Source organism: Euwallacea similis, chromosome 8, assembly GCF_039881205.1.
Source record: "Euwallacea similis isolate ESF13 chromosome 8, ESF131.1, whole genome shotgun sequence".
NCBI classification, from domain to species: domain Eukaryota; kingdom Metazoa; phylum Arthropoda; class Insecta; order Coleoptera; family Curculionidae; genus Euwallacea; species Euwallacea similis.
In genome coordinates, this window is record NC_089616.1 from 1,334,624 (window position 1) to 1,359,980 (window position 25,357).

At 35.0% G+C, this 25,357-nt stretch overlaps 1 protein-coding gene across 1 annotated transcript; it reads left to right on the plus strand.

Moving 5' to 3' along the window:
* Positions 1-2,267: 2,267 nt before the first annotated feature.
* Positions 2,268-25,003, plus strand: Oatp74D (Organic anion transporting polypeptide 74D). The gene is made up of 10 exons (XM_066392823.1): positions 2,268-2,545; positions 15,350-15,741; positions 15,972-16,086; positions 16,415-16,613; positions 16,692-16,993; positions 19,593-19,871; positions 19,927-20,091; positions 20,145-20,337; positions 20,861-21,393; positions 21,575-25,003. The coding sequence occupies exons 2-10, from the start codon at positions 15,445-15,447 to the stop codon at positions 21,724-21,726; spliced, it is 2,235 nt and encodes a 744-aa protein (XP_066248920.1). The 5' UTR covers positions 2,268-2,545; positions 15,350-15,444; the 3' UTR covers positions 21,727-25,003.
* Positions 25,004-25,357: the final 354 nt, after the last annotated feature.

A 25,357-nucleotide genomic window follows, 5' to 3' on the forward strand; every position in this document is an offset into this window, starting at 1 on the left:
TTGTAATGAATAGCTGAGAAAAATTGCGACCTTCGGGAATTCGTTCCAAGATCTGTGAGGTGAACGCGCTTAACGTCCAACTTTCAACCTACTTAAAAAAAGCAAGAACATCTTCGTTTCAATAAATGTCCAGACACCGACACATCTATTAATAGATCACTGTCTATAGAGCTCTAATATACTTTGTATTATAATAATTCACTTTGTTACACACCTAATGTTACTAAATTAGACCACTTTTCAAGTTGATGCACGGTGGGAAAAACATCATTACTCTCTTAACTTTCATAACATATTTACAACTGTCCCTTAAGATCAAGAAAAATCAAGAGGATAGGTTTTTTTTTATCACGGATCACTAGCATTTGTGGTCAGTGATGCACGTTCCAAAATAGTGTTCAACCTTGACCTGGCGAAGCGTCCAATAATTCGGAGAAAAACTTGTGTAAATCGTAACCTCAATGCAACAAAAACAGTCTTCAACGAAATTTTTAAGATTAGAAGAGAAGTCGAATGGCGAAATCCTTTTTGCTATTTGCAAGAATCTGGGGCAAAACACCCCGTTTTTGCTGAGGGACGATTGAAAAAACATCGAGTGGGCATTGAAACATTAGAGGTACGACTCCAAGGTTTACTTTGAATGACCGCTCGTTATATTTAGATGGGATTCAGTGGCTGCCACCCCTACTGCTGATTCTTAAAATCTGCTTAACCCTGTATACTAAAGTGATTTTTAATCAGGAAGAAACGTGAAGCAAACGTTCGACGTAGAAAAATAATAAAATGTTCAGTGAAATCATTTCAATTCCTTCTCGGCAATTTCTTTCCAACGTGTGCAAATTTGGTATTCAATTCATTGGGCCAAAGTGACATGAAGAATTCAAGTCGAGCTTTTGTTACGACAAACGCATTTTGAAATTTAATTGGCTGCAAAGAATTTCATTAAGGATAATATTAAGGGTATGTAATTGTGTTTTATTTTTGCACAACCGATCTTTTGCAATTCATTGTAAAATGCGTAAATATGCAATTTATTTAATATGCTTGATAGGGTTTTATGTACCATGCTATAATCATTTATGTTTCTTCGTGAACGTCGGCTCTGTGACAGTCAACTACAGCTGTCAGATCTCCTGTCGCCATTGGTGATGCGTGATGCGTGATGCGCGAATGAAGTAATGCGTTTACTTATGACCGTACCAGGGGTGGTAACTAACAATCACAGGATGCCTTTCATCATATAGTTGAGATGTTTCATTTAGCATTTTATATCACGAATTATAGCAAGAGATATTGTGTAAACAGTTTGTTAACAAAACGACTTATTACCAAATTTCCTAGTTCCTAGTCTGAGCATGAAATTCTCACATGTGATTCGAAAGTTCGCTGCTGCAAAAACTATCACACAATAAAAATTTTGTTAAAAATGGCTTTGAAATACCGAAAAGCACAGACAAGTTCGCAAATTTGGTCACAAAAAAGCCAGTGGCGTAAGTGGCAATTTTAGGTTAAATTGTCATTTTTGACATATTTTTCATGAATTTTAAGTTTTTGGAGCTCCAAATTTTCCATTCACGTAGTAGCTCCTATTTTACGTACTACGGAATCGGACATAATAAATAGTCATCGGTAATTCATAATACTATCTAATCTTGCTTAGTACACTTACGCCTTTTCAAAGAGATTGGTTGTATGCACATCTGTGCTTGAAGAAAGTGAAATACTTGTTCTGAAGTGTAAGTGCAAGTACATTGATTGGTTATCTTTAAAAATTGTTGTTATCCAAATGGATGGTAAGAAGGTATATTGAAAAATCCGAAAATGCGTAATCGAATCAGAACGCAAATTAAATTCGTTCGCCATTGCACTAAATGTTATTTGCGAGTAATATATCACATAAGAGGTCCTTTCCATAAAATATTTTCGAAATACTGGAAACACGTCGAATGTGCGGTATGGTAGATGCATAGAGCACGGTCGGAGCTTTGGGAAATTTCCACTTATCGAAAAAACCTTCAATGCCTAGGGAGTTAAAGCGTTATTTTACAGTTCGTTTTGTGCGATTAAAAGGCTATTTTCGACCACCGGGAAAAAATAGGTTATGTACAAGGGAAGGAGTAAATCGTAGTCACGAGCACGAGAGAAACTAAACCCAAAATCTACAATCAAAAATGGAATTATATTAAATAAAGAGCGGGGCAGGGAGTCCCATCTTAGCCTGGGGCCGGGCCTGATCTGATCAGGTCGGTAGCCTACGAGGGCCCAGTCTGAACCAGCCGCATTTAGTCGCTTTCAATTCGCGTTCGGTCGCTCCCGTCGCGTATTATTTTACGTCACGTTCCTCTGGCTGTGTGTCGTAATTATATAGTTTTGTTTTCATCTTGGAGGGATTCAAGGTTGACACAATTGACTTTAATTCGGAGGTCATAAATAGGCAAATGCGAGGCGTTCGCTCTGCAACCCTCGTCGCACCCTGATCTGCACTACTTTAATGCCAATGTTACCACTTATATATTTTTCGGGGCTATGAACCGGCTAAGCTGAGGTGAGGTTTTAGAGTATTTTAAGGCACGTCTAAATTAATCGCACTTGCCGCTCATGACGGCGAAGAACAATTCCAAATTCCTACATGAAAAATCTTAACGTAAAAGTTATTTATATTTCATTTCGTTTTCCACTTTCGCCTTCAAGTCTACTGTTTTTAGGAACAACGATCGAGAAGCGGTCGCGGAGTCGCGGGCATGATGCGTCTGCCGTGTTGTCACTCTTCACCTTTTGTATTCAGAGTCTCTTCTTTTTGTACCGCAGAAAAACGTCTTTTTCTTTAAACTTTTTCACGTCGTACCAAAATACTCGTGAAACCTTTCTTTAGAAAATAATTACACGTCTATTCGCTTCTCAGTTGGGATTTTACAGGACATTATACATCACATGTCAGTATTGCCATATGGAGAATTCGATGTTATGAGTAATAAAACAATAATAGGTCAACTGAAAGTAATAAACGTTATTTTAACATACCTGGACACCTGTGTTACGAATATTTATTAGGTATATTGACTGGATGTGTGTACGTATCTCGAATCGATCTAAACCTACCTACTTACATACATTCAAGACATTTTGCCAACACAGCGGCAATGGCAAAATTATTACTCAGTATACTAAACTTAATATGGATTGCTGTTAATGTTAAATTAAATTCTCGGTTTTGGGTCAACGTCAGGTGTTGCCGCCTGAGGTCTATTTTTCTTAAAACGAGGCTAGATCATTTTAAGCCTTAAAGTTTTTCGAGAAGAAAGCCAACAAATTAAAATGTCCATAAATATAGCTGTTTGCAAATAACAATTCATTTGACGTTAAAAAAAAATTCAATTTTGAATCACCCTTTTTTTATACTGGGTGTTCGCTGAACATGCAACGCAAACTTAAGGAGAGATTCGTATGTACTTTGCGAGCGGAACGGTAAAGTAATAAACTTATTTAACGCGTAACGCAAGCGTAACCATAGCAACGGGGTAAAACAAACAAACATTAAGACGAGACGTAGAAAAAGCGTGGTCTACAGGGTGTCCCAGGACATTAAACTAACACGTTCAGGCATTCTTAATATTTTCGCAATTTGGCGACAAGGAACAGATTTTCAAATAATGAGCAATTTGATTCAAAATAGGGCTCTACTAGAAACACATTCTGCTTATAGATAATATTTAACTGAAACATTACAAAGGAAAAATACAATTCAATTGATGTTCGAAGTGAAGACCATTTACTTCTAAGCAAATAAGGTAACATATCTTTTTACTGTTGCATCAAGAACATTAGACGGTGAAACAGGACGAATGTGCGGATTCGCTGTCTAATGAAAATCCATGAAGATTCTAAGCGAGGTGAGGTAGCATTATTAAATGTAGTTTCCGTATTATCGAAAACCCGTAGCCTTAAATCAAGAAGAAAGAAATACTTCGCAGGTAGGTACGCAAGGAGTACCTGTCATAGACATTTTTTCAAGCTCAAATCGAAATCTTTAGAATTTATATCACGGCTCAATACCGAGTAGTAAAATGATAAGAATACAGTTATAAACAGGGCCGTAACGGCACAAATCAATAGCAGTGTAATATGTTAGTGAATTCAAGATGAAAATGAGGCTAAAAATCCAATTTGAAAACTCCAGGCATCATTACCAAAAGGGCGAAGCAGTCGGTGAATGAATTTAACGCCAATCAACGTCGATACGTCTAAATCTCTTTAAAAGTAGTGTTAAGGAAAAGAATCCTTAGATACTTATCAGGTGTTGTTACGTTCACGAGCATGCGTTTATTTCACGTTTCTTATATAAAAGTACGCGCTTCCTCTTTTTATTACGGTAGCTATGTAATAAGTGATGCATGGCATACTATAATAAAGTATTAATTATTCTTTCCGTAATGTTGTGGGCCAAAGTAATCATGTCACGGGTTCGCTATTAAATAACTAGTGTGTGTCCTATTCGCTTGACAAAAAAATTAGAACCTCGAAAAGCATGTGTATGAATTAGTAAGTGGATTGCACCTCTCTGGAAACTTCGCTAAGGTAGGAGAACCTTTCAAAACGGGTCATGACTCAATTAGCTTTGCCCATAAAAAAAGGTTCTTTTGAATTGTTTGCTGAAAAGGGTTGAGAGGCGTCGAGTAAATTGGCGTAAAAAACTACGTCTACGTGAAAACTGCCATAATACGTAATTATTTCATAATGTTTGATGTGTAAAGGTAAACATTAAAAATGATGTAAATTACATACGTGCAAACCTGATCTAATATTTTTACCCAGTCGGCATTGCAAATAAATGTCTGCTCTGGAGGTCAACGAGATATTTTGTATTTGTTGAATTTCTATTTGAACTGAATCCGAAAAAGTTTGGTTTTATGGTTATTATCCACAATTATATCTGCATTGGTATAATGTCCAAGATCGAATTTCGATAAGATATAGCGCATTTTGACGCCTGCTTTAAAGCTCACTTTTCGGCATAATATTCGCATGTAGCTATTGTGCAGTGCCAACAGCTAATTGTAGATAACTGGTGTATGTATGTACACAAACCTGATAATAAAACAATAATTTCCTTTGCTTGTACAAGGTGTCTTTGCCCTTTATAGCAATTATTGTTCACGGCAGGCGCTGAACAAATTTATTGTGATGAATACTACTGATAATGGGCAATATAACAAATGATAAGTACATTCTTAACTCAGAGTAAACTATCCATGGAAAAACAAGCGGCTTCTGTAATTCACATTGAGCCTCGTTATAAGATTGAATGCAGTAAACTCCACAATAAACAAACCCACTTGTTATCATCAAAACATTTAATGTTAAATGTAACGTGACCTAAAAATGAGTGAAATCATTTGAATTAAATACTGAATTCCAGTTCGGGCTAGATGTGTTATGGTGGGAATCGGCTCAGAAGTCCTGTGAGCTAAAACGTAGATCGTACAAAATACACACATTTGTTATGAATTATTTAGAATTGAAATCAGTTACTAAAATAATATCAGAAATAATTGCTTGTTAAGTAAGTGAGTGTAACAAATTGTTGGTACAACGTTATGATTTGCACATTATTCTTCACTTTTCATAAAAGTGTTTCGAGGCCGCAACTCAAACATATATTTTTAATTTTCCCATCTAAAAATACGAGTTTGATAGTACACTTTTTAGGTGAAAACTGAGGAATTCTCGCCTTCCTGAGCAGATCTTAATGTTTTGTGTTTATAGGTAATATCGTTTTTTTGACAACTTTTATTATCGTGAATCACTCTCATAAGTGATGACTCTCTTTTTTTGACTCGAAGAAGTAACAGTTCTAGATAGAACTCCTTGTACGCCCGCAGATTTATAGAATACGGACCGAATATCAATTTTTTTCGACTGCTAGACATACCTATTTAAGACACACTGTATACCGAGAGAAGTTTGGAAAATAACGTCGTTCCGTTGATGACTTCCACACAGACAAGAGGCGATAATAGAGCGTCTCAACACACATTAGTATGCTTGTCAAAGCGGTAAATTGACTGATCTGACACTGAACAACCTTGTCAGGATGGTCTTGCATGAATTCACAACAGGGGACATTGTGGTAGGACTGGTCGTTGGCATTGAAGAATCGTTTAATAATGCAGCTCCTGATTCGGCAGGGCAGTCGATGCTAAAGAAGTGGAGCAAACTATGGCGAACTAGATGGTTAAGTCGATTTTTTTTTATCAGTGTCGACAACTTCAACATTTTTACGAATTCCGATTCGCTGAAACTCACATTCCTGTTCGTTTCCGCGATATTTTCAATTAATTAAACTGCTTGTGTAGCCCACGAAAAAATAACATTTACGACAAATTGCATGAAACTGATTTTGTTGAAAATTGTTTAGCTGATAAATTTGGCCCAAGCGGTCTTTGTTTTACCCGCTGGTACCAATGCTCATTGGTAGACTTGTTTTTGGGACCCCCCTGTATAGGGCTCGTCCGATAAGTTAGTTTTCAATTACGCCATTTATACAGTAATCCTGAGTTATAATACCACCATTAAAATTCATCAAAAATAAATCAATGGCTTAGTTTTGCGTGGTGCCCATCTAAGCATTGCGTACCCACATGTGTCGCCATACCAGACGTCACAACTTGACTTTACCCTCAATTTAAATTAATTCTACTTGTCCCATAACAAGCGAGATATTTGGGGAGATTCGTATTTTCAACTAAACGAAACTGGTTCTTTTGCATTTTGAACACTATTCCACTGAATTATAATTTGGTCGTGACTCGTTAAAACCTCTTTAATATATTGTCTTGGCATTCGGAGATCTTGTGTATTTATTAATCTTATTTATTTCGATGCAACCTGAAGATACCTTTTTCAAGCGATAATTCTGGCCCAGGTGTTTGTCTAGCTGTGTGGCGTGATGTACATACATAGGTGCCCGGTAAAATCTACAATTATTGTAAAGGCTCAATGAACAGCAATGTCTAGGTAAGTATGCGAACGTGAAAAAGACGGACGCTAAACGAGAAAAAAAACCCGGCAAACATGCATATGGAAAAGTCTTCTTCGCCTACCTAATTCCTTCTTCTCAGGCTTACCATTGACGCCTCCCTTAATTTTTTCTTTATAATTTTAATTAATCGCAACAAATTTTATAATTAAATTCTTATTTAACCTAAATCATCTCGCATATAAGAGATATTGTAAAAAAATCTGAAAATCATTATTGTTATTTATTATGTTGAAATCTTCTTAGTTGGCTAAGGAACAACATAAAACAAATGAAATAAGCGGTAAGGTTTGGCCTACTTAGATGTTTTCAGTATCTAAGTAGGCCGAACTATGCAATATTATGCCTTAGTTCATGCGTAGCATACGCCCGATATTATTAAAACATAAATATTTCGAAAATTATGCATAAAAGATGATTATGAACATATTAAGTGAAATCCTTCTAAAATGACCATCTCTTCTAGAGGTTTAAATATATTAACGATCACGTAATTTCTCTGACTAATCGAAAGTTATTTAAAAAAGGTACCTTTACATAGTAATGCAGTACGTGGAGTGCATCAAAAATACATGCACGGAAAAAATCGATACCCCAATTTTATACTAAAAAAGTATAAATTGGAGGTTTTATAGTTAGACATTATAAAACTAACGAACACATGAATTAAAAGCTGATGCGCGCTCATTAAAAGTGAAATTGTTGCCGATTACAGCCTGCGACATTCCATTAGCAAAAGGATGTGACATGTTTTTTTGAAAAATGCTTTACCCAAATAACAATTGTTATAGCCCACGACAGGATTAATAAGAGATATTACAACCGATGTTGGCCGAATAAGAGATATAAAGAAAAGTAGGGCAAAAAATTACTGGTTATAATTGAGTATGTGCGCATAAGCAAACGTGTTGCAGCGATGCCGGATTTTTACTTTTACTTATACTAATACTATCTCTCCCATTATCGTTAATATGTGCAATAGGCATTTCAAATTATCTAAGTATTTCGTTGGTTAATTTACCAAGAGCCACTTTTACTAGTGAAGCCACGTTTTTTAGTTGGTCGTTATTCATACATGTACCTGCTTGCATATTTCAGTAAAAGTAATGAAATTTTGAAAACAATATCTTTGAACGAACCTGTGTCCCTTATAAAATACTAATTATGTACAGTCAGTCGAAGTGAAACTCACACACCTTAATATTTATCATTTAATGCTAATAATTTAAGAATCCTAACCGTAACAACTGAAAACTGTTTGATTGCATAATATAAATTACAAATATTCTCAAATATAACATAAATAACAAATATATTCTATTAATTATTAATTAACAAATCAGTAACTTAAATTAAGTTATTCACATAATCAAAATGAAACTCATACATACATAAAAAATATGGATAACAAATACAGGGTGTTTCTGGAGCGGTACAAACTTCGATATGTTATTATACATTTAATTTTAAGCAAAAAGTTCCTATAAAGGAAAGGCTTCGTTTAGGATATACAGGGCGACAGAAAAACGTAATAATAAACGTATTACTGCGTTCAAAATAAATTTAAAAATGTTTAAATGTTAACTATCATAATACATACGACAATTTGATAATCTTACTGCTCTTACTTCACAGCCTATTGGCTATTTCCCGTGAAGGGGAAAAATCATGAAAATAATAAATTGCTTTATTTCTCGAAAACGACATGATAAATGGTGGAGAGACCTTTGTTTTAGTAAAATGGTTGGGAATTTAAAAAATCAAGAAATCGTGTTTAAAAAAATAATGACGTCCCATTTTTTTTCTATTTAATTGTAACAATTGGTAGTACGCACGCCACTGCTTACAGATTTTACTTACTTTCATTGCAAAAGATGTATTTTAATGACAAAGTCTTCTCTGCCAAATTTCTTTAAAATACCAACAACTATTTTTAAAATACTTTAAAAAAATTATTTTCAAAATTAACTTTTATCGCCCGTTTTTCTTAAAGAAGCCTTTCTGGACATATGTTTGTAGGAGCTTTTTTTGCTTAAAATTAAATGTAGAATAACATGTTGAAGTTTGTAAACCTCCTCCTGAAACACCCTGTATAAAAAGGAACTTAATAAACAGTAGGAAAACCTTTATTTTTTAACACGTCTTTTAGCCTATTAGGCATGGACGAAACAAATTTTTCACAAAAATTCGGTTCAACATTGTCCCATTCTGTTTGAAGTGTTTGTTTCTTAAGTTGTTCTTTATTAGAAATATTATGTTTCCTGATTGCCTTTTTTAAACAAGTCCATAAATTTTCAATTACATTTAAGTCCGGATTTCATGGAGGAGTGTCTATCACTTTTGGGCAGTTGTAAAGTAACCATGATCGAACTTTGTGGGCTCTATGCTTTGGGTCGTTATCTTAATAAAATATAAACCTATTTTCCAAACCTAAGGAAACGGCACTTTATTTAAAAATGTTCAAATACATGTCTCAATTGATAATTCCCTCGATAAAGTGCAATTTTCCCGGATCTGCTGCAAACATATTCAAAACCACCGGCGTGTTTAACAGTGGCACGTAAGTTTTTTTCTTTAAGTGATTCGTTGGGTTTTTGCCATACCCAATGTTGTCCATCCGAACCAAATATTCTATAATCTATTCATTTGGATTCGTCTGTGAAAATAACGTTCTTCCACTAATTAAAATCCTTTCCTCCATAATTTTCTGCAAAAGCGACACGTTTGTTTCATTCGCTTTGTTAATCCATGGTTTTCTACGAGCTACTCTTCCATGAAAATTATGTTTTTTTGATAAATTTACAACCGTTTGAGGGTTTACTTTCTTTTTTAAATACTTTTTAATTTCATCAGTAAGTTTAGGGGCTGAAATTTTCGGATCTTCCTTAATTTTTCGTAAAATCTAGTGTTCATCGTAAGAATTAAAAAAATTTCTCGGGCTTTCCCTTACTTTGTAAACACTCTATTTTCTTTTTTAAACCGATTAATGATGCTTTAAACTGTAGCAAAACTTCTATTAACAATTGAAGTTATTTGTCTATAAGATTTTCCTTTTTTAAAATGGTGGATTACTAATTTACGTTCTCTAACACTTGTTTGGCCACGTTGACGCCCCATTTCAAAAAAATATGGGGTATATATAAAAATAAAAACGAACAAAACTTTTTAATTTTTTCTTGTTGAATCACTATGTACCTTCAGTTAATACAGCAATGAAAGAATCACATCAAATACGTATGAATTTTATTTTGAACTCGATTTTGACAAAAATTCCGTTCCTCAAATTTTTGGCTAGAAAAGTGTTTATGCAGAAATGATGTGAAGTTTTTGTAGTTTTTGTTGTTTATTATGAATTGTCATATGCGATTTCCTGAAAAATTTGCTATATTATTGAAAAAATGTAAAGTAATTATAGATAAAATTATATAGATGTATGAGTTTCACTTTGACTGACTGTACAGGGTGTTTTAGGTTTTAATCTAGAAAATTTAATAGACGATAGAACTCGGAGAAATTATCAAAAAAGTTGATATGAACTTATACGTTTTAAAGCTCCATAACCGAAATACAGGGTGTTAAAGTTTCAGATTTTTAAAACATTTTATTTCATAGCTGTCTAGTTTTTGAGATGTCAATTTGAAATTTTGCGGGTACACTACCATTTAGAATCTACACGATTTGATTTGACAAGTCGCTATGGAAATCTACAGGGTGCTTTTATTTCGGGGGTCAAGCTTCATTAATGAATATCTATGTATTCATTCGAAGTGAATTTTCTCGGCGTAATCAATAATACAAAATTGATGTAATCTTTCAAATCAACTAAAAAAACGTCCCCCGTGTTTCCAGTTGACATGGCGACATGGCCATCTGAAATTTTTTTGCGTAATGGCTACGCTAACCAAAATCCTTTACAGCTAATTAGTGATACATTTGCAAATGGCGGGAAAACGGTGACAGATACGAAAAAAATCCAACAGACAAAACGTTTCTAAATTAAACAAGGAATTCAAAACATAGGCCACTGACAGTCAGTGGCGTCCCACAAAAAAATTTGGGATAGTAAAATGAAGCTTGACCCCTGAAAAAGGAGCACCCTGTCGATTTCCACAGCGACTTGTCAAATCAAATCGTGTGGATTCTAAATAGTGGTACACCTGCAAAATTTCAAATTGATATCTCAAAAACTTAGGCAGCTGTGAAATAATTTTTTTTTTATTTGAAAATTTAACACCCTGTATTTCGGTAACGAAGCTTTAAAACGGGCAAGTTGATATGAACTTTTCTGATAATGTTTCCGAGTTCTATCGTCTGTCAAATTTAGTCCGACTAAAACCTGAACACACCCTGTATATTAAACCGATGACATGTACGTGATTCGGAACGTATTAAGTTACGTGATCCTGACCTGGTTTAACGAATTTTTCGCAACACAATGAAAATAAAAACTGTTTCGGATCGAAACTTTGTTTGTTATTTACCGATAAAACATTGAAGTCGATATGCAAATTCATTTAGGGGGTTCTAGGGCCTTCGTAAGTCTTACCTATACTCGAGCAAAAAAGAACGCTTTGAAATTCAAATTCTCTGCTTTATATTTTCCAGTCGGAATAAAAATAAATCGATCCATAAAACTAAATGTTCGATTATTTACATAATCAGATAGTTTAAAAATGCTGCACACTTTAAATAAGCCGCCGGATTGAGATGCATTGACATTTTATATTCAAGGTTTTGTTTTTCACGTCTCGGGATTTTTCTACCTAGATTTAAATATTTTAAAATTGTTGTTCATTTAAAATACATCACGTAAGGCATTTTTTGCATTTCCGATCAGCTTAGACTGCTGAAATGGCTTCCAAAAACAATTTTATTGATTGTGGCACCAGTTTTCAATACTGAACTTGTCCGGCACCACCTTCCTCTCATAAGCTCATAATTGATCACCACATTACATCTACATACTTCGTTTTTAGTAAGTACATATCTTTTTTCAGTGACGTGTTATTAAAGCTCCTGTTATGGAGTCGCCCTTAACGTGCATTACTACGTGAACATTTGATTTAATCTTTCTTCAGAAACGTAACTTTTCTTCACCCTCCCCTGAACGTTTTCTCTTCATACGCCACTGTAAAAGTCGAACGTTTAATAACTTCTTAGTCTACGTCAAGACACACATTCTAATTTCGGCCTATGTCACGATAGATTAAGCCACAACACGTAATATTTTGTAATAGTGTTTAAGATTGAAAAATTTCAAAATTCAAAAAATGTGGAGCGTTCTGAGACGTGAAAAATTGGCAATAACTGTTAGGTCCCAAATGTGAGGAGTTCTTATAATCGTAGGTCACTAGGTTCTCGCCATCAGTTGGTATATCTAATGGCGCAGGCCCTAAAGAGTTAGAATGAAATACACTCACCGACTTTAAATCTGGGACAGTCATAATTTTTTTAAAGTTGAATTTATCGAAACTTTTTCCTCCGTCGAGCATTTTTAAAGATTTTTTTTTGAAATGTAGATAAATGTGCCGGTTTTAATTAATTTTATTCCATTTTCGAGCCAAGATTTTACACAGCGAGATATGCAGGAAGATAAAAAATATTTTTTTACCCCAAATTGTAACATCCTGTAGAGCAATTTCGCAATCTAAATTCTACGGTATTATGCTTTTCTGCAAAATCTGATCCATTCTTAACATTTTGATTTTTTATTCAACTCGATATCTGTCTCGATTTAAGAAATATGCATTTTTGGAAAAAAATTTAAATTTTGTAATAATAACTGAAAACATTCCGATTTCGTTGGAATGTTTTAGTTTCCGTAGAAACCTAAAGTGTTGTCTATTTGTTAAACGAAGTTATCTGACATTTAGAATGTTTCGTTATTTTAATTTTCAACATTAGGTACCTACTAGCAGGTAATTGCTAAATTTAACCGAACAAAATTTTTATTCATATGTTGGTAGGTATATCGCGGCTTCTCCCAAGCAATTAATACAGTTTCCCCAGTATTATTATACTGGTACGCGGTTTCTAATATGTTATAAAACATTACAAAAGGTAGTTGGTATTCTATTCATTTGGTAAGCATTTGAATATGCAAAACTCAACAGAACTACATATTATCAAAGAAGAAAGTTTGGTATTTCCCATGAAAGTGATTGTGTTAGCTGGCTTTAAATATGTATCCCCCTAATTGGGAGATACATATTTAAAGTCGATTTATCATAATAAACGGGCCAAGAGATGGGTTTAATAATTAATCATCACTATGAGATTATACCTTTGATTTGAGTGTCGTGATTGATATAAAAACATTTTATTGGTCATAATGGTAAATAATAGTTTTTTAACTGAACTTTTATTTTCGAACTCGCAGATCGCGTAGGCACTACCACCTCCATTATCTACGACGCTGGTAGATTTTACTACCATGCCCGTATTATTTTACATGGAAAGGAACATAATATTTCGATCTTATCTACATAAAATCAATAAAAATTCAAATTCAAAATGCGTATATATATATGTTATGTACATATGATGGTTTACTGTTCACGGCAAGCTGGTGGGCACTTAAACTTTGTCTTACTCGTTTAACCCAAATACATTTTAATTAGCTCACCGTGACGATCACGTAATTGACTTTTCGGAAGAATGTCCAGTGAGAAAAGTAAAGTGTGGCGGAATATTTATTTTTCAATAACACGACAATGGAAATATTCATCTTCTTGAATTTTACCCATTGTCAATAACATTTCCGTTGCAATAAATGTTTTTGCTCCAGAGGTCATCGGTTATATCTCAGAAATGCTGCAATCGCGAAAATATTTAATTGCTTTTGTTGGTCAAATTCCTTAATAAGATTTTCGTTTCGAACGCCATTTATAGTTTCTGAAATACACACTCGAAGACCTGTGTTAAAAAAAATAATTAAAATAATGGAATTACTACCTACCATCAGCTGGTATATATGCAAGGACATAAACAATATATCGGAAATGAACTTCTTTTCTTATTTTGACCCAAGAAATATTCCCCCAAAATTTGTGCCGCATGTTTAAGGAACATCTTGTAGACGCAACAGAACCAACATTATTATTGTTCATTTATTGTAACCGTTTGTAGTGACTCACTTTCGTTGTCTCAATTTATCTGTTAAACACACTTCATTAAATGTAAAAAATATCTATTAAATGTTCCTTTAAATAAGAAAGAAATAAAAAATATCTAGTGCCATAAATACGTTTATAATCGTTTACAAAAAGAAATAGCACAACAAACAAATACATCGCACTATAAATCGACTTCATAGATCTCGAAAGTCAAACTCAGAACTGACTGAGATGCTTTTACACGGGCAACTTTAGAACACCCGACTACGTCGGGCCATTAATGGAGCAACGCAGCAATGCCTGCATATGGAAATACATTTTCTGTGTCGTCATCACGTACTGTCGGCTGAGTTTGGAAAATGCCGAGTAATTCGAGGTTCTGCTTCTTTTACCTTCTTATCTCTTATTTACTCAATATTTTCTGTTCGTTTACTAGATGTAAACTCAAGATTTAGCATCGACACATTTTCCAGTTGTCGCTTGTCTGTGCGTAATCGTGGTCTGTTTTGTAGTGGTTTGGTTTGGTCGGATGCACCTGCTCCTTTATAAATATGTATGTCCTGTTCGTGGCCGAACTGAACTATTAATTTTATTTAGGCAATTCTATTACGACCTTGCTTGTGGGATAATAACCAGATAGGCTTCCCAAACAAAAATTTAATTTGTAGGCATTTCAATGAATCCAATTGGCGCCAACAGTTCTAAAGGCTCCATGGAAAGCCGAAACTTCCCACGGGGGGTGCCAATGGCGCGACCTACTCCCTTCCTGTACAGCACGAGGGCTTCCGTGTGCTGTTTTCCAGCGGTGCATTTCATCTCTACACCTTCATACGACAAGTTTAGGAGGGCCAATCCTGTAGCTCAATGAGTTCAAATATCATGCCAATACATTCCGATGGCTTCAAGGTGACGAAATTACTGTAACTCCACTTAGGTGAGACGCAATGAGCTCACCCCTGTGGTCTATGTATGGTAGAGGCATTCTTGTGTCTGGTCTGGCCTCTTTCATTCAGTCATTGATTCATATGCGATGTCCCCTTTTCCACAAGTAGTATTTCGCTTTTTGCCATACCTCTATTGTCGTCCTTATGAAAAAGGTGGAACCAACCCACGTAAATTGATATGTTCTTGAAAACTTATCTTTATTTTTAAACAAATAATCAACGGGTTACAGTCGTAATAATAACTTTCATTTCAGCAAATCAAAGCCGCCCCCAACCATCAACAGAGCCACATCACTCATGAAAAACTAAGTTCCTGTAACCCTTAAGACATCCTGCAAAGGCAAAACCAATGACTGATGACAAGTATGATCCCAAGATGACAAAAGTGAGCAATAACAATAGAACATCTCTGGACGAAATGTGTCCGTTACAAAACGGGTCCAAAGAGAACAACGAAACGCCCTGCGAACAAATATCACTAACAGCTTCTCCTGACCATTACGGCGGCCATAATAATCGTTTATCACAAAATCACCGATCCAATTGTGATCTTACGACGAACAGTGAGAGTGACGATGAAAGTGACACAAAGTGCGGGTGGGGACCTTGTTCACCTAAATGGCTTAAAATGTTTGCCTCAAAACAGGTTAGGCCCTAACATTGAGCTTTCTTATTTGTATATGCTGTTAGCTAAATATACCGTCTCCAAGATAAGGATGTGGAGCATGAGAATCTCGTAAACAGTAGTAGATACAGATTTGGTTAAATGAGCGACGAAAAACCAACATTTTTTCAAGTCTGTATTTATTAGTGTCTGCTCCATGCTGAACATCCTCAATTTGAACACGTCGTATACAGCTTATAAACCATTTTCAGGTGTTTCTTGCAGTGTTTTGTGTGGCATGGGTCCTCCAAGGCATGTACCACACGTATTTCGTCAGTGCGATAACAACGATAGAAAAGTTATTTCAAATTCAGTCAAAAATAACAGGTAAGATTGCGTTTTCATTCCAATAATCTCTCATAGTCGTTGTCTCTATGCTAAAAAAATCCACTCGTTGTTATACAGCCAATAACACACTCGAAATATCTATAGCGGCTACGTAAAACCCTCAATCGTTCTGAAAGTGTCCATGGTCAGGACTGTTCACTGCATGTTTTAGCGGCAACAGCCAGGGCCGGCTTGGCAAAATGCATAAATGTTCGTTATTGATTTAAAGTAGAATTCATTGGAAAACAGATTTTTACGCGTAAAGCGACTATTAATCAAAAATGCTAGAAGATGTAGGTATTTGTTAAAAAAACAAAACTTCTTTCAGGTATTATTATGAGCGCGACAGAAATGGGCCAAATCGGCTCGTCTTTACTTTTAACTTATTATGGTGGGCAAGGGCATAGACCCAAATGGATTGCATGGGGAATGGTATTATTTGCCGTGAGCAGCTTTACATGTTCCCTTCCACATTTTATTTATGGAAGACAGCTTATAAAGGCAAATGATCTCACAGGAATTATCAGGTTCGTATGGGTTCAAATCAACATCCGCATATTCGGCCATGCAATTCTCATTAAACTGAAATTTGAAATCTATTTCAGGGAACCTAACGTGTGCAAAGCTCCAAACCTAGATTTAGATGACTTTTCTAAAAACAGGGCACAGACCATATTGAACACCACAGATTTTATTAACGAGAATATTTCCCCTAATATAATTCAAACTTGTTATGATGAAGATGTTGTTCCCGGACACCAGATACAGCCCAGTGTTACAAATATCGTGTTGGCGATATTTTTTATTAGTTTACTTGGTGTTGGTATGGGCCAGACTGCAGTATACACGCTGGGTATACCATATATGGATGATAACATATCCAGCAAACAGTCACCGTTATATTTTGGTAAGCAGTTACTGTTATTCAATATGTTTTGTCTGAGTCGCGAAAAAGTACTGAGGAGTAATTACAAACGATAGAAACGGATTTTTTGAATGAGGAAGGAAATCTCTTCCCAATTACTAACTTTCAACAGCCTAAGGTCCCTCCTCAAGAAAATACTGCTTTATCTTAGTTTAAAATATGACTTTTCTTTAAAATTTCTGCAAAAAGATGCAACAAGTCGTACACTGAAACTAGAACAATTTAATTGAACAAGTTTTTCGACTGATAGAGCAAATATGTTAACTGTAGTAGCATATCTCCGCTTAATAATATGGATTCGTTCGTACAAAACTCGAACGAGTATGAATCTAAATGAAAAAAAAACATCTAAAAAGTCAAGAGACGATAACACCTAAAAGAACAAGTTTTTTTTTGACTAATAAGGCAAATACGTTAGCTGTGATACATGTAGGCCATTCGGAAAATCAACTAATAATATCTAAAGGCCTAGTTTTGCTTTCAATAATATCATTTGTGTTAATTACTCGATTAACCCAAGATATTATTGGAAACAAATAGACAAATATCGACAAAAGTTCAATAAACTGCTATTAGGAAATATCCTGACGCACAAACGAAATATTTTCAGATAACATGTTTCTCATTCATACTGCGTACAATCAAGCGTACATACATAGGCTTTAATGGAAATTCACTTGCTCCGACAAAGTGCGGGGTTGTTCTCATTTTTGTTTAACTACACATTTGCAAGCAAGTCGTCCAGACCTGAATAACCCGACCGGCCTATTATACAGGGTTATTAAAAATTTGTACCCTTTTAGACAGTCATTTGACATTTGCATGACCGATTCATTGTTCGGTTAAACATACAGGCCTATACGAAGCTTAAACAAACGAACAGGTGTCTAATGTAATGCAATTCGTTCAGGTATTTGTTTCTATTAAATGAAACACTTTTCATTCTACACCTATTACACGCAACATATTACTCTCACACTTTATCGGCAGCTCATGGAAGACTAATTGAGAAAAAAACATCACACAGACTCGACGGCGACACCTCTGACCTTCTACTAAAAAAGCAATTTCAGGAGCTTTGTTTTTTTTTCCTATTTGGGAACATTTTAGGTCAGGTCTTTTAAATCGAAGTTTCTGTGGATTTTTTTTTTTTGTAAAACGATTGGGAAGAGATAGCCTTCAATGCCAATAAATTAAGAGATTTGAGCTATTCAAGACAAATCAACATTCACTATCGAGCTTCGAAAGGACAAATTTTTTTCAACCGTTGTGTAACTATGTCACGATAGAAGTCCAAGAACTTAGTGATTACCGAGTAGGTGCAAATTTTTTGGTGTATTGATAAGTTCATGACGTGCTTGACATTATTTAATGTTGGGCGGGTAGAGTCTTACGAAGATGTCCCAGAAACAATGGTACAATTGAAAGTTGCAGCCCAGAGATCTTTGATGATGACGTAAATGTGTAAACAAGTATTCAGTTGTTTTCGACCACCAGCGCCAACTTCGGCGAAAATAATGAAATAATCCCACATTTTTAATAAAAGTTTCAACTTTAATACGATCGCTATGTTGTATTTAAGTCGCACTTTAGTAATGGATTCCACTTGTGTGATTGTGAAAATCAATTTATATAGCTGTTTCTAAAACGCAGTATGAATATGTTATTTATGAGTCAATGAATACACCATTGTTTTCATATTTATACTAACTTGGAAAAGCTCCTTTCATTATTCGACTTCTGCGGCCATTAGTTACGTTCTGTTATTTAATGAATTGTAGCTAGGATTGTTATTTCGGAGGTTAAAAAGTACGTTTGCAAGTCAGCTTTACTTAAAATACTGATTCATCGCTTTTTGCGCATTCATAGCAATAGAAAATTGTTCTTTTCATACCTAAGTAGAGACTCATCCAAGCGGATGTCCGAAAGTTTACGTCTAATTGAACATGGGAGAGATTAAAATTTGGCGTTTACTGTTATAAACAGATTCTTTTACACGGGCGTATTTTAAATGTGAATTTTGCGATGTTACGAACCTGCTAATAAATAGTGTAAACCGTATAACTGTGACTTATTTTTGACCATTCAGTTTTCGCCACTCTGTTTCGAATTTACAGTTTCAAAGTAAATTATAAAACGTTGTATTGCTGTTGTTAATACAAGAGTCATGGGTTTCTTCCACTTTCCCGTACCTACCTACTTGGTACGGTTTTAATGCTCTTTTTCGTAACTTGCGAATAAATTGGCGAAGGTAAAAATGAAGGGATAGGGTGAATCGTTTTTAAAATCAATTCGTTAATTTAAGAGACAATTAGATTCCGACAGTGGGCTCCCCGTGAGGTCACAATTTTGTATGCTTTTTATATTACTCACCGTGTCTCTGGAATTATCATCCGTCAGATTAGCCCGTGAAGTGCTGCATTATTAACTCTTTCAAATCATCTCTTCAGTGTCTTCAAAAACAATATCAGTTGCTTCTTGAACAATTAACCTCTTCACGCGGCGCTGTAAAATTAAACAAATCTATTTAATAACAGAGCAAAAATTGAAAAATAACTGACGGGCACATTTTTATTTTTAGCCATAACTATAGGAGTCCGAATTTTGGGCCCCGCATTTGGTTTCATAGTTGGGTCCCTGTGTACCAGCGTATATGCAGATTTATCGGTTGATCCGAAAATTGACTCATCCGATCCCAGATGGGTTGGAGCATGGTGGCTAGGCCTAGTTATAATTTCGGGCTTGTTGGTGCTTGCCTCCATTGCCATGTTTGCATTTCCCAAACGACTACCTCACGTTAAGCCTTTACATAGACCTCGAACAAATGTTACTGACAAGAAGCAACACCCTAGCTTAAGAGGTACTGCTTTAAATCTCTTTTAGCTGCAGGTTTTTGAAAGTTTCGATCTTTTTAGACTTTCCAAAGACTGTAAAAAGGTTACTGAAAAACGATATTCTTATGTTTAGAACTGCCAGTAGTGTACTACACATTCTGCCGATCGCCGGATTATATACGTTTTTACCAAAATATTTAGAATCTCAATTCAGACTTCCAACTCCCACAGCAAATATGATTTCAGGTAAACACAACATGATCACAAGACGGCAGGATTTTACGTGTTTTTACTTGTAGGTGTTGGAGGGATTCTCGTAATGGGAGTTGGTATAGTGATAAGTGGAATATTTATTTTAAAAGTGAAGCCAAATGCCAGATTTGTCGCCGGTTGGATAGCATTTACAGCCATAGTGTATGCGATGGGTATGGGCGCTCTTATGTTTATCGGATGTCCCATGAACGATTTGGCCGAATTGAAGACAGAGTCAGGGTACGTATTTTTTTGAACCTTCGATGGCCGTGGAAAGTTAGAATTTAATAAATTATCTAGGGTTGGCACTGATGGCTGACTGACTGATTTTCCACGACCATCGACAATATAAAAATAGGTAAAATTTTCGATCTGATATGAGTGATGGATATTTACAGTATTATCCAGTTTTATCCAGCCAAGTTCAAAAATTAGATTCTACTCTTCAAAGCGAACAAATTTTATTCTATAAACTTTAGGCAAAAAAAAAAGTGTTTTGAAATAAGCAAAAATCTTATTTGCAACTTCTTAAAAACTGTTGCAGCGTAGACAAATTAGTCATTTTTTGAACATCAATATCTCGGAATTGATAAAGAATTATAATTTATGTAGTTAAATTTGTTTACTTTGATTACTAGAATTAAATTTTAAACGTGGCTGGATAAAACTGGGTCACTCTATATAAAAAATTAGACAGTTGAAGGGTGTGGGGAGGGGGGGGGGGTCTTGAGTCCGTTCTGTATAATATTCGTTTTTTTTTCAGTATGAATACCATCGAAATAAGCAGCTGTAACAAAACACAATGCAACTGCGTCGCTGATAAATTCCAACCGATTTGTGGCCAAGACGGTAAAACCTACATGTCGCCATGCCACGCAGGGTGTCAAAATTATACAGAAAAAGACGGAAAAATAATTGAATATTCGAACTGTTTGTGTTTGGGGCAAACGAATGGAACTTTTAACAACACGCTCTACGGCAAAGCAACGATTGGTTATTGCGAGCAAGAATGTGGAAATTTCATTTCTTATATTGTCTTGTTCTCAATTTTCGTTTTTGTCCATTCGACTTCAGAAGTTGGCTCAATGCTCCTTATTTTGAGATGCGTAGATCCGAAAGACAAAGCTATGGCGCTAGGATTGATACAATTTGCTATAGGATTGTTCGGGAACGTTCCGTGCCCTATAATATATGGGGCTGTTGTGGACTCTGCCTGTCGAATATGGAAAATGGCCTGCGGGGAAAAGGGGGCCTGTGGGTTATATGACTCGGACACGTTTCGGATGTTTTATCATGGCAAGTACCTTTTCTCATTTAGATACCTGGAGTGAGAACTCATCACTCGTCAATAGATACAATATTGTTTTGCATATATGTACGTACATATGTAATAACTTTTCAAACATATAATTTAATAACAGTTCTTGTTTCGTTGAATACTTTGAATTTGCAGCTCATTCAGTTAATTGATTTCTAGGGACAACCGGAGCCCTATTACTGTGCGCGTTCTTTGTGGATGTTATAGTCTGGTATAAGGCGGGAAGTATAAACTTTGTGGATAAACAGCAACAACCTTTCGAAGAAGAGCTGGCTACAATCGACATCAAAATAAAAGATGACGGGGATTAGCAGCAAGCACCGATGGTGGAACGAACCTCACCGAAATTCTAATTTTCATCTCTTATGAATCCTTCATCTAGAACTCTATAACATAGGATAGATGTCTACCTCTACTGATCCACGTCAAGTAAAAACAGGGGATTTCCTAAGAAACGTGAAGTGATGTTAAAATAGTAAGTTACAGTGTTACATTGTATATAATGTGCCACAACATTGTCGAAGTATATAGAATAATTTTCTACACTCTCAGTCTTAGACACATTAAGGTTACTTTAAGAGAACGTACATAGTTAAAAGACCTAGGAGTAATTACGTAATAATTTTCTCTTTAGGATACCCATTCCAAGGCGAAGTGATAATTATTGTTCCTTATGTCTTCCGGGAACAATGTCATTGTCAGTCAGTGGCAGTTATTTGTTCCAGTGACAATGACAGGCTCCTAGTGGTCATATTGAATTCTTATTTGTAAAGTGGCTTGGAATAATTTAACGTTGCCTAGGTAGGTATCTTGGACGGGTTAAAGGTCTTAAAAGAGAAAGAGAATGTGCTGGGCGATTGCAAAGTGAGAAAAATTGTTTGTCCGGAAGTTCGTTTTGCTGTGAATCATCACCTTGAGATGTTGTGACGTATTAAAATACAGTTATGGCCAGTTGCACGGCAGTCGTGGAAATTACTTTTTAAGAAACACTTAAGTCGAAGTGGAGCCATGATGAGTGATTGGGAGCTTAAGTGGACAGTTATAGCCCCTCCTTATTAATTAAATTAAAGCTAAAATATTTAAAAATATTTTTATTTCCATTACATTAGGCCCCGCAGTACTTTAACAAAGATATATGCACTCACTTTAGCATTGTACAGAGCGATTTACAACTTATGGAGGAAATTTTTAGGGTAGATGCTAAGGTTCAAAATAAACATATCTTTGGTGTGTTAATGAACTTCTAGCAAGATTTTAATAATTAAAAAGCTATACTTCACAATAATTGCAATTATATATGTATATATTTCGATCCTTATTCTTCATCCTGAAATTTTCTCAAGTTGTAAATCTCCCTGTATTATGAATCCCTGAACACAATTTTTTTCTCAAAATTAACGTTGAGACCAATTGATTATAATAACTGAAAGTTGCCATTTTTTTAATCTATTCCTAGAACTGATCGTTAACTAGGCAGCTACCAGCTACTAACGCTTCTGGATTTAAGTAAGCGTGTGTAGGCTATGTGTAATATTCGTTCTTGTGCATTACAGCAAATGCTAGTCGATATCAGTCGATAGGTGTATTGTCTCACTGTGAAGAATCCGTTTATGTCAATTGTATGTTATATGGAAATTTAGGTCATTTTTAAAAGTTATATTTAATTCATCGTTTATTACAATTTTATTATTGAAGAGCGGACGCCATAGGAGAAGCCCGCAAAATATATTTATATATGAGTAACATTTGTATATGATAGAATTTTTTGTATATTTAGTGCATTATATTTGCGGAAGTTCTTCTGGTTTAAGTCATAGAAAATTTTATTAATATGGATTACATTTACTGATTGCTTATTGTTGATTAATTAGGTTGGTTACGTCTACAACGTACATTGTGGGATGCTGTACTACCGCCAACCTCTTCTGTTTTATTGTAAATTTTAGATATTTATACAACAGCTTATTTTAATGGCTATTTTTAATTAAGCATCAGTTGCAACGTTTTTGAGAAGTCTCGATGCTTTACAGTAGGAAAATATTACTTTTTTTACATTATTCCGTGGTATTATGGCGTTTCAACTATACCTGTCGATCAGTCGAGTGCAACAAAATCGATTATTGTGTGAAGTTAGGAGCCGACCGATCCGTTCAATTATCTGTTATATTAAATGTTGGCAAAAGGTGCATTTATCCTAAGAGGAGTCGCCGCATACAAATCGCACGTGAATGCGACATGCACTCTAATACCATCCACATAATACCCAAAATGCCAAAATTGAAACGCACCGTAATGATGGACTAAAAATGTTGATGTTTCGTGAGATTATATTTTTTGCTGTGTATATAAATATCTCATTTAGGATCACTACCTAAATAAATATTTATTGTTTTAGGGTAACGTTTTACATGTTTATTATAATCTTAAATGAAATTTAGGGCCTAAAATCGTTATTTTGTTTCGACAGAAGCACTGACAGTCCAGGCCTAATTATGCAATTTTACATTTTTAACGATAATTCATAATTAAAGTGATATTTTTTGAATCTTCTTATGCTACAGGTTCTGTCAACGAATGCCACATTCTAAATATTTCTACATCACAACAAAAGGGATGATGTCGTTGACACGATGTATTAAGTAAAAATATATCCTGAAATATCCGTGCGCAACAACTAGGCCTGTTATTGGTAATATTAAACTCAACTAAACCAGTTTCACGTAATATCTAATATATAACATGGCGCTATTATATCCAAGGTTGAACTGTGATATTTAATGTGTTTACTATGCCCGTCTCAGTTATATATTATTGAACCTATATGTATAATACCTCTTCTAAAACTGTGGATTTTTATAATTTGGTGTAAATATAGTATATATGTGTAAATTGTACAAAGCCTTCAGTAATTATTGTATTCGTCACGTTGGATCTATACTGTTGTACATATAGGTATCTACCTAAATTACGCGATTTTTCAAACAATATGATATCCTACACATCACGACATATGTACCTACTTGAACTGTGCAATACATACCAGTCCTTTTCAATTTTTCCCGATTGTGCAATGAGTCCCTAAGCTGATCTATTTTGCTCAACGTTTTAATTCTACACACGCAAATATCTAAATTGTTTTCTAGTTGAAGGTCTGTGTTAAAGAATCAGCCCTCACCTTCGCGACATACATAAGTCATCGAGTTTTATTTGAATGCTCTGTTCGCAATCACACATAAATTATTGCTTTTCGTACACATGCTATTTAACATATAATGAATATACATAGGAACCGATAAAGAAGTTTGTGCTTTCATATTTTACTATGTACAGTAAGTATTCTTTTCGAAATGTCATAATTCTAGTTACCAACACTTTTTTACGATAATATATAAATCCTTTCTTCGTTACAACGTGCCATGTGTCTCTAAAGATTATAATTAAACGAATATATACCTCACTCCAATTTTAATGTAATATGGTGCTCAACACTTTATACTTTTATATAATAATTTTTTAAGTTTATTTTTATTATTTCTGCAACTTTTCTTAGCTAGTAAGAGAGACGAATAAAAATGCATAGGTAATGTAGGTTGTACTTTCATTTGCCCGCTTCTTGCTATTTGCGTCTAACTGCAAAACTGTACCTCAACGCGTGATACTTCATCGCGATCAGAAATAAAAGCTCAATTCAAAATGGGGAAAACTAAAATGGCGCCGCGTTGCATTTCAAATGTGACATCGCCACGTCGTGGAAGCGAAAAAGTTGCAACGACCGAGTCGGCCATTTTAATTTACCCTGTTAAGCAAGCTGAGAAAAACATAAATACCGAAATTTCAGATTTTTTCCCACGGACATGCTGTATCTTTCTGCAACTGTTCAATTATCTTTTCATGGAGAAGCTTCTCTTTTTAAATATTAAATCAAAAAAGTGTCGCAATAGA

Excerpts from the sequence above, each read along its gene's own strand:
- Oatp74D (XM_066392823.1), top strand. The coding sequence starts at position 15,445 with ATGACTGATGACAAGTATGATCCCAAGATGACAAAAGTGAGCAATAAC. Across the intron at positions 16,087-16,414 it reads AATTCAGTCAAAAATAACAG|GTATTATTATGAGCGCGACA; the intron begins GTAAGATTGCGT and ends AACTTCTTTCAG. Across the intron at positions 20,338-20,860 it reads GAATTGAAGACAGAGTCAGG|TATGAATACCATCGAAATAA; the intron begins GTACGTATTTTT and ends TTTTTTTTTCAG.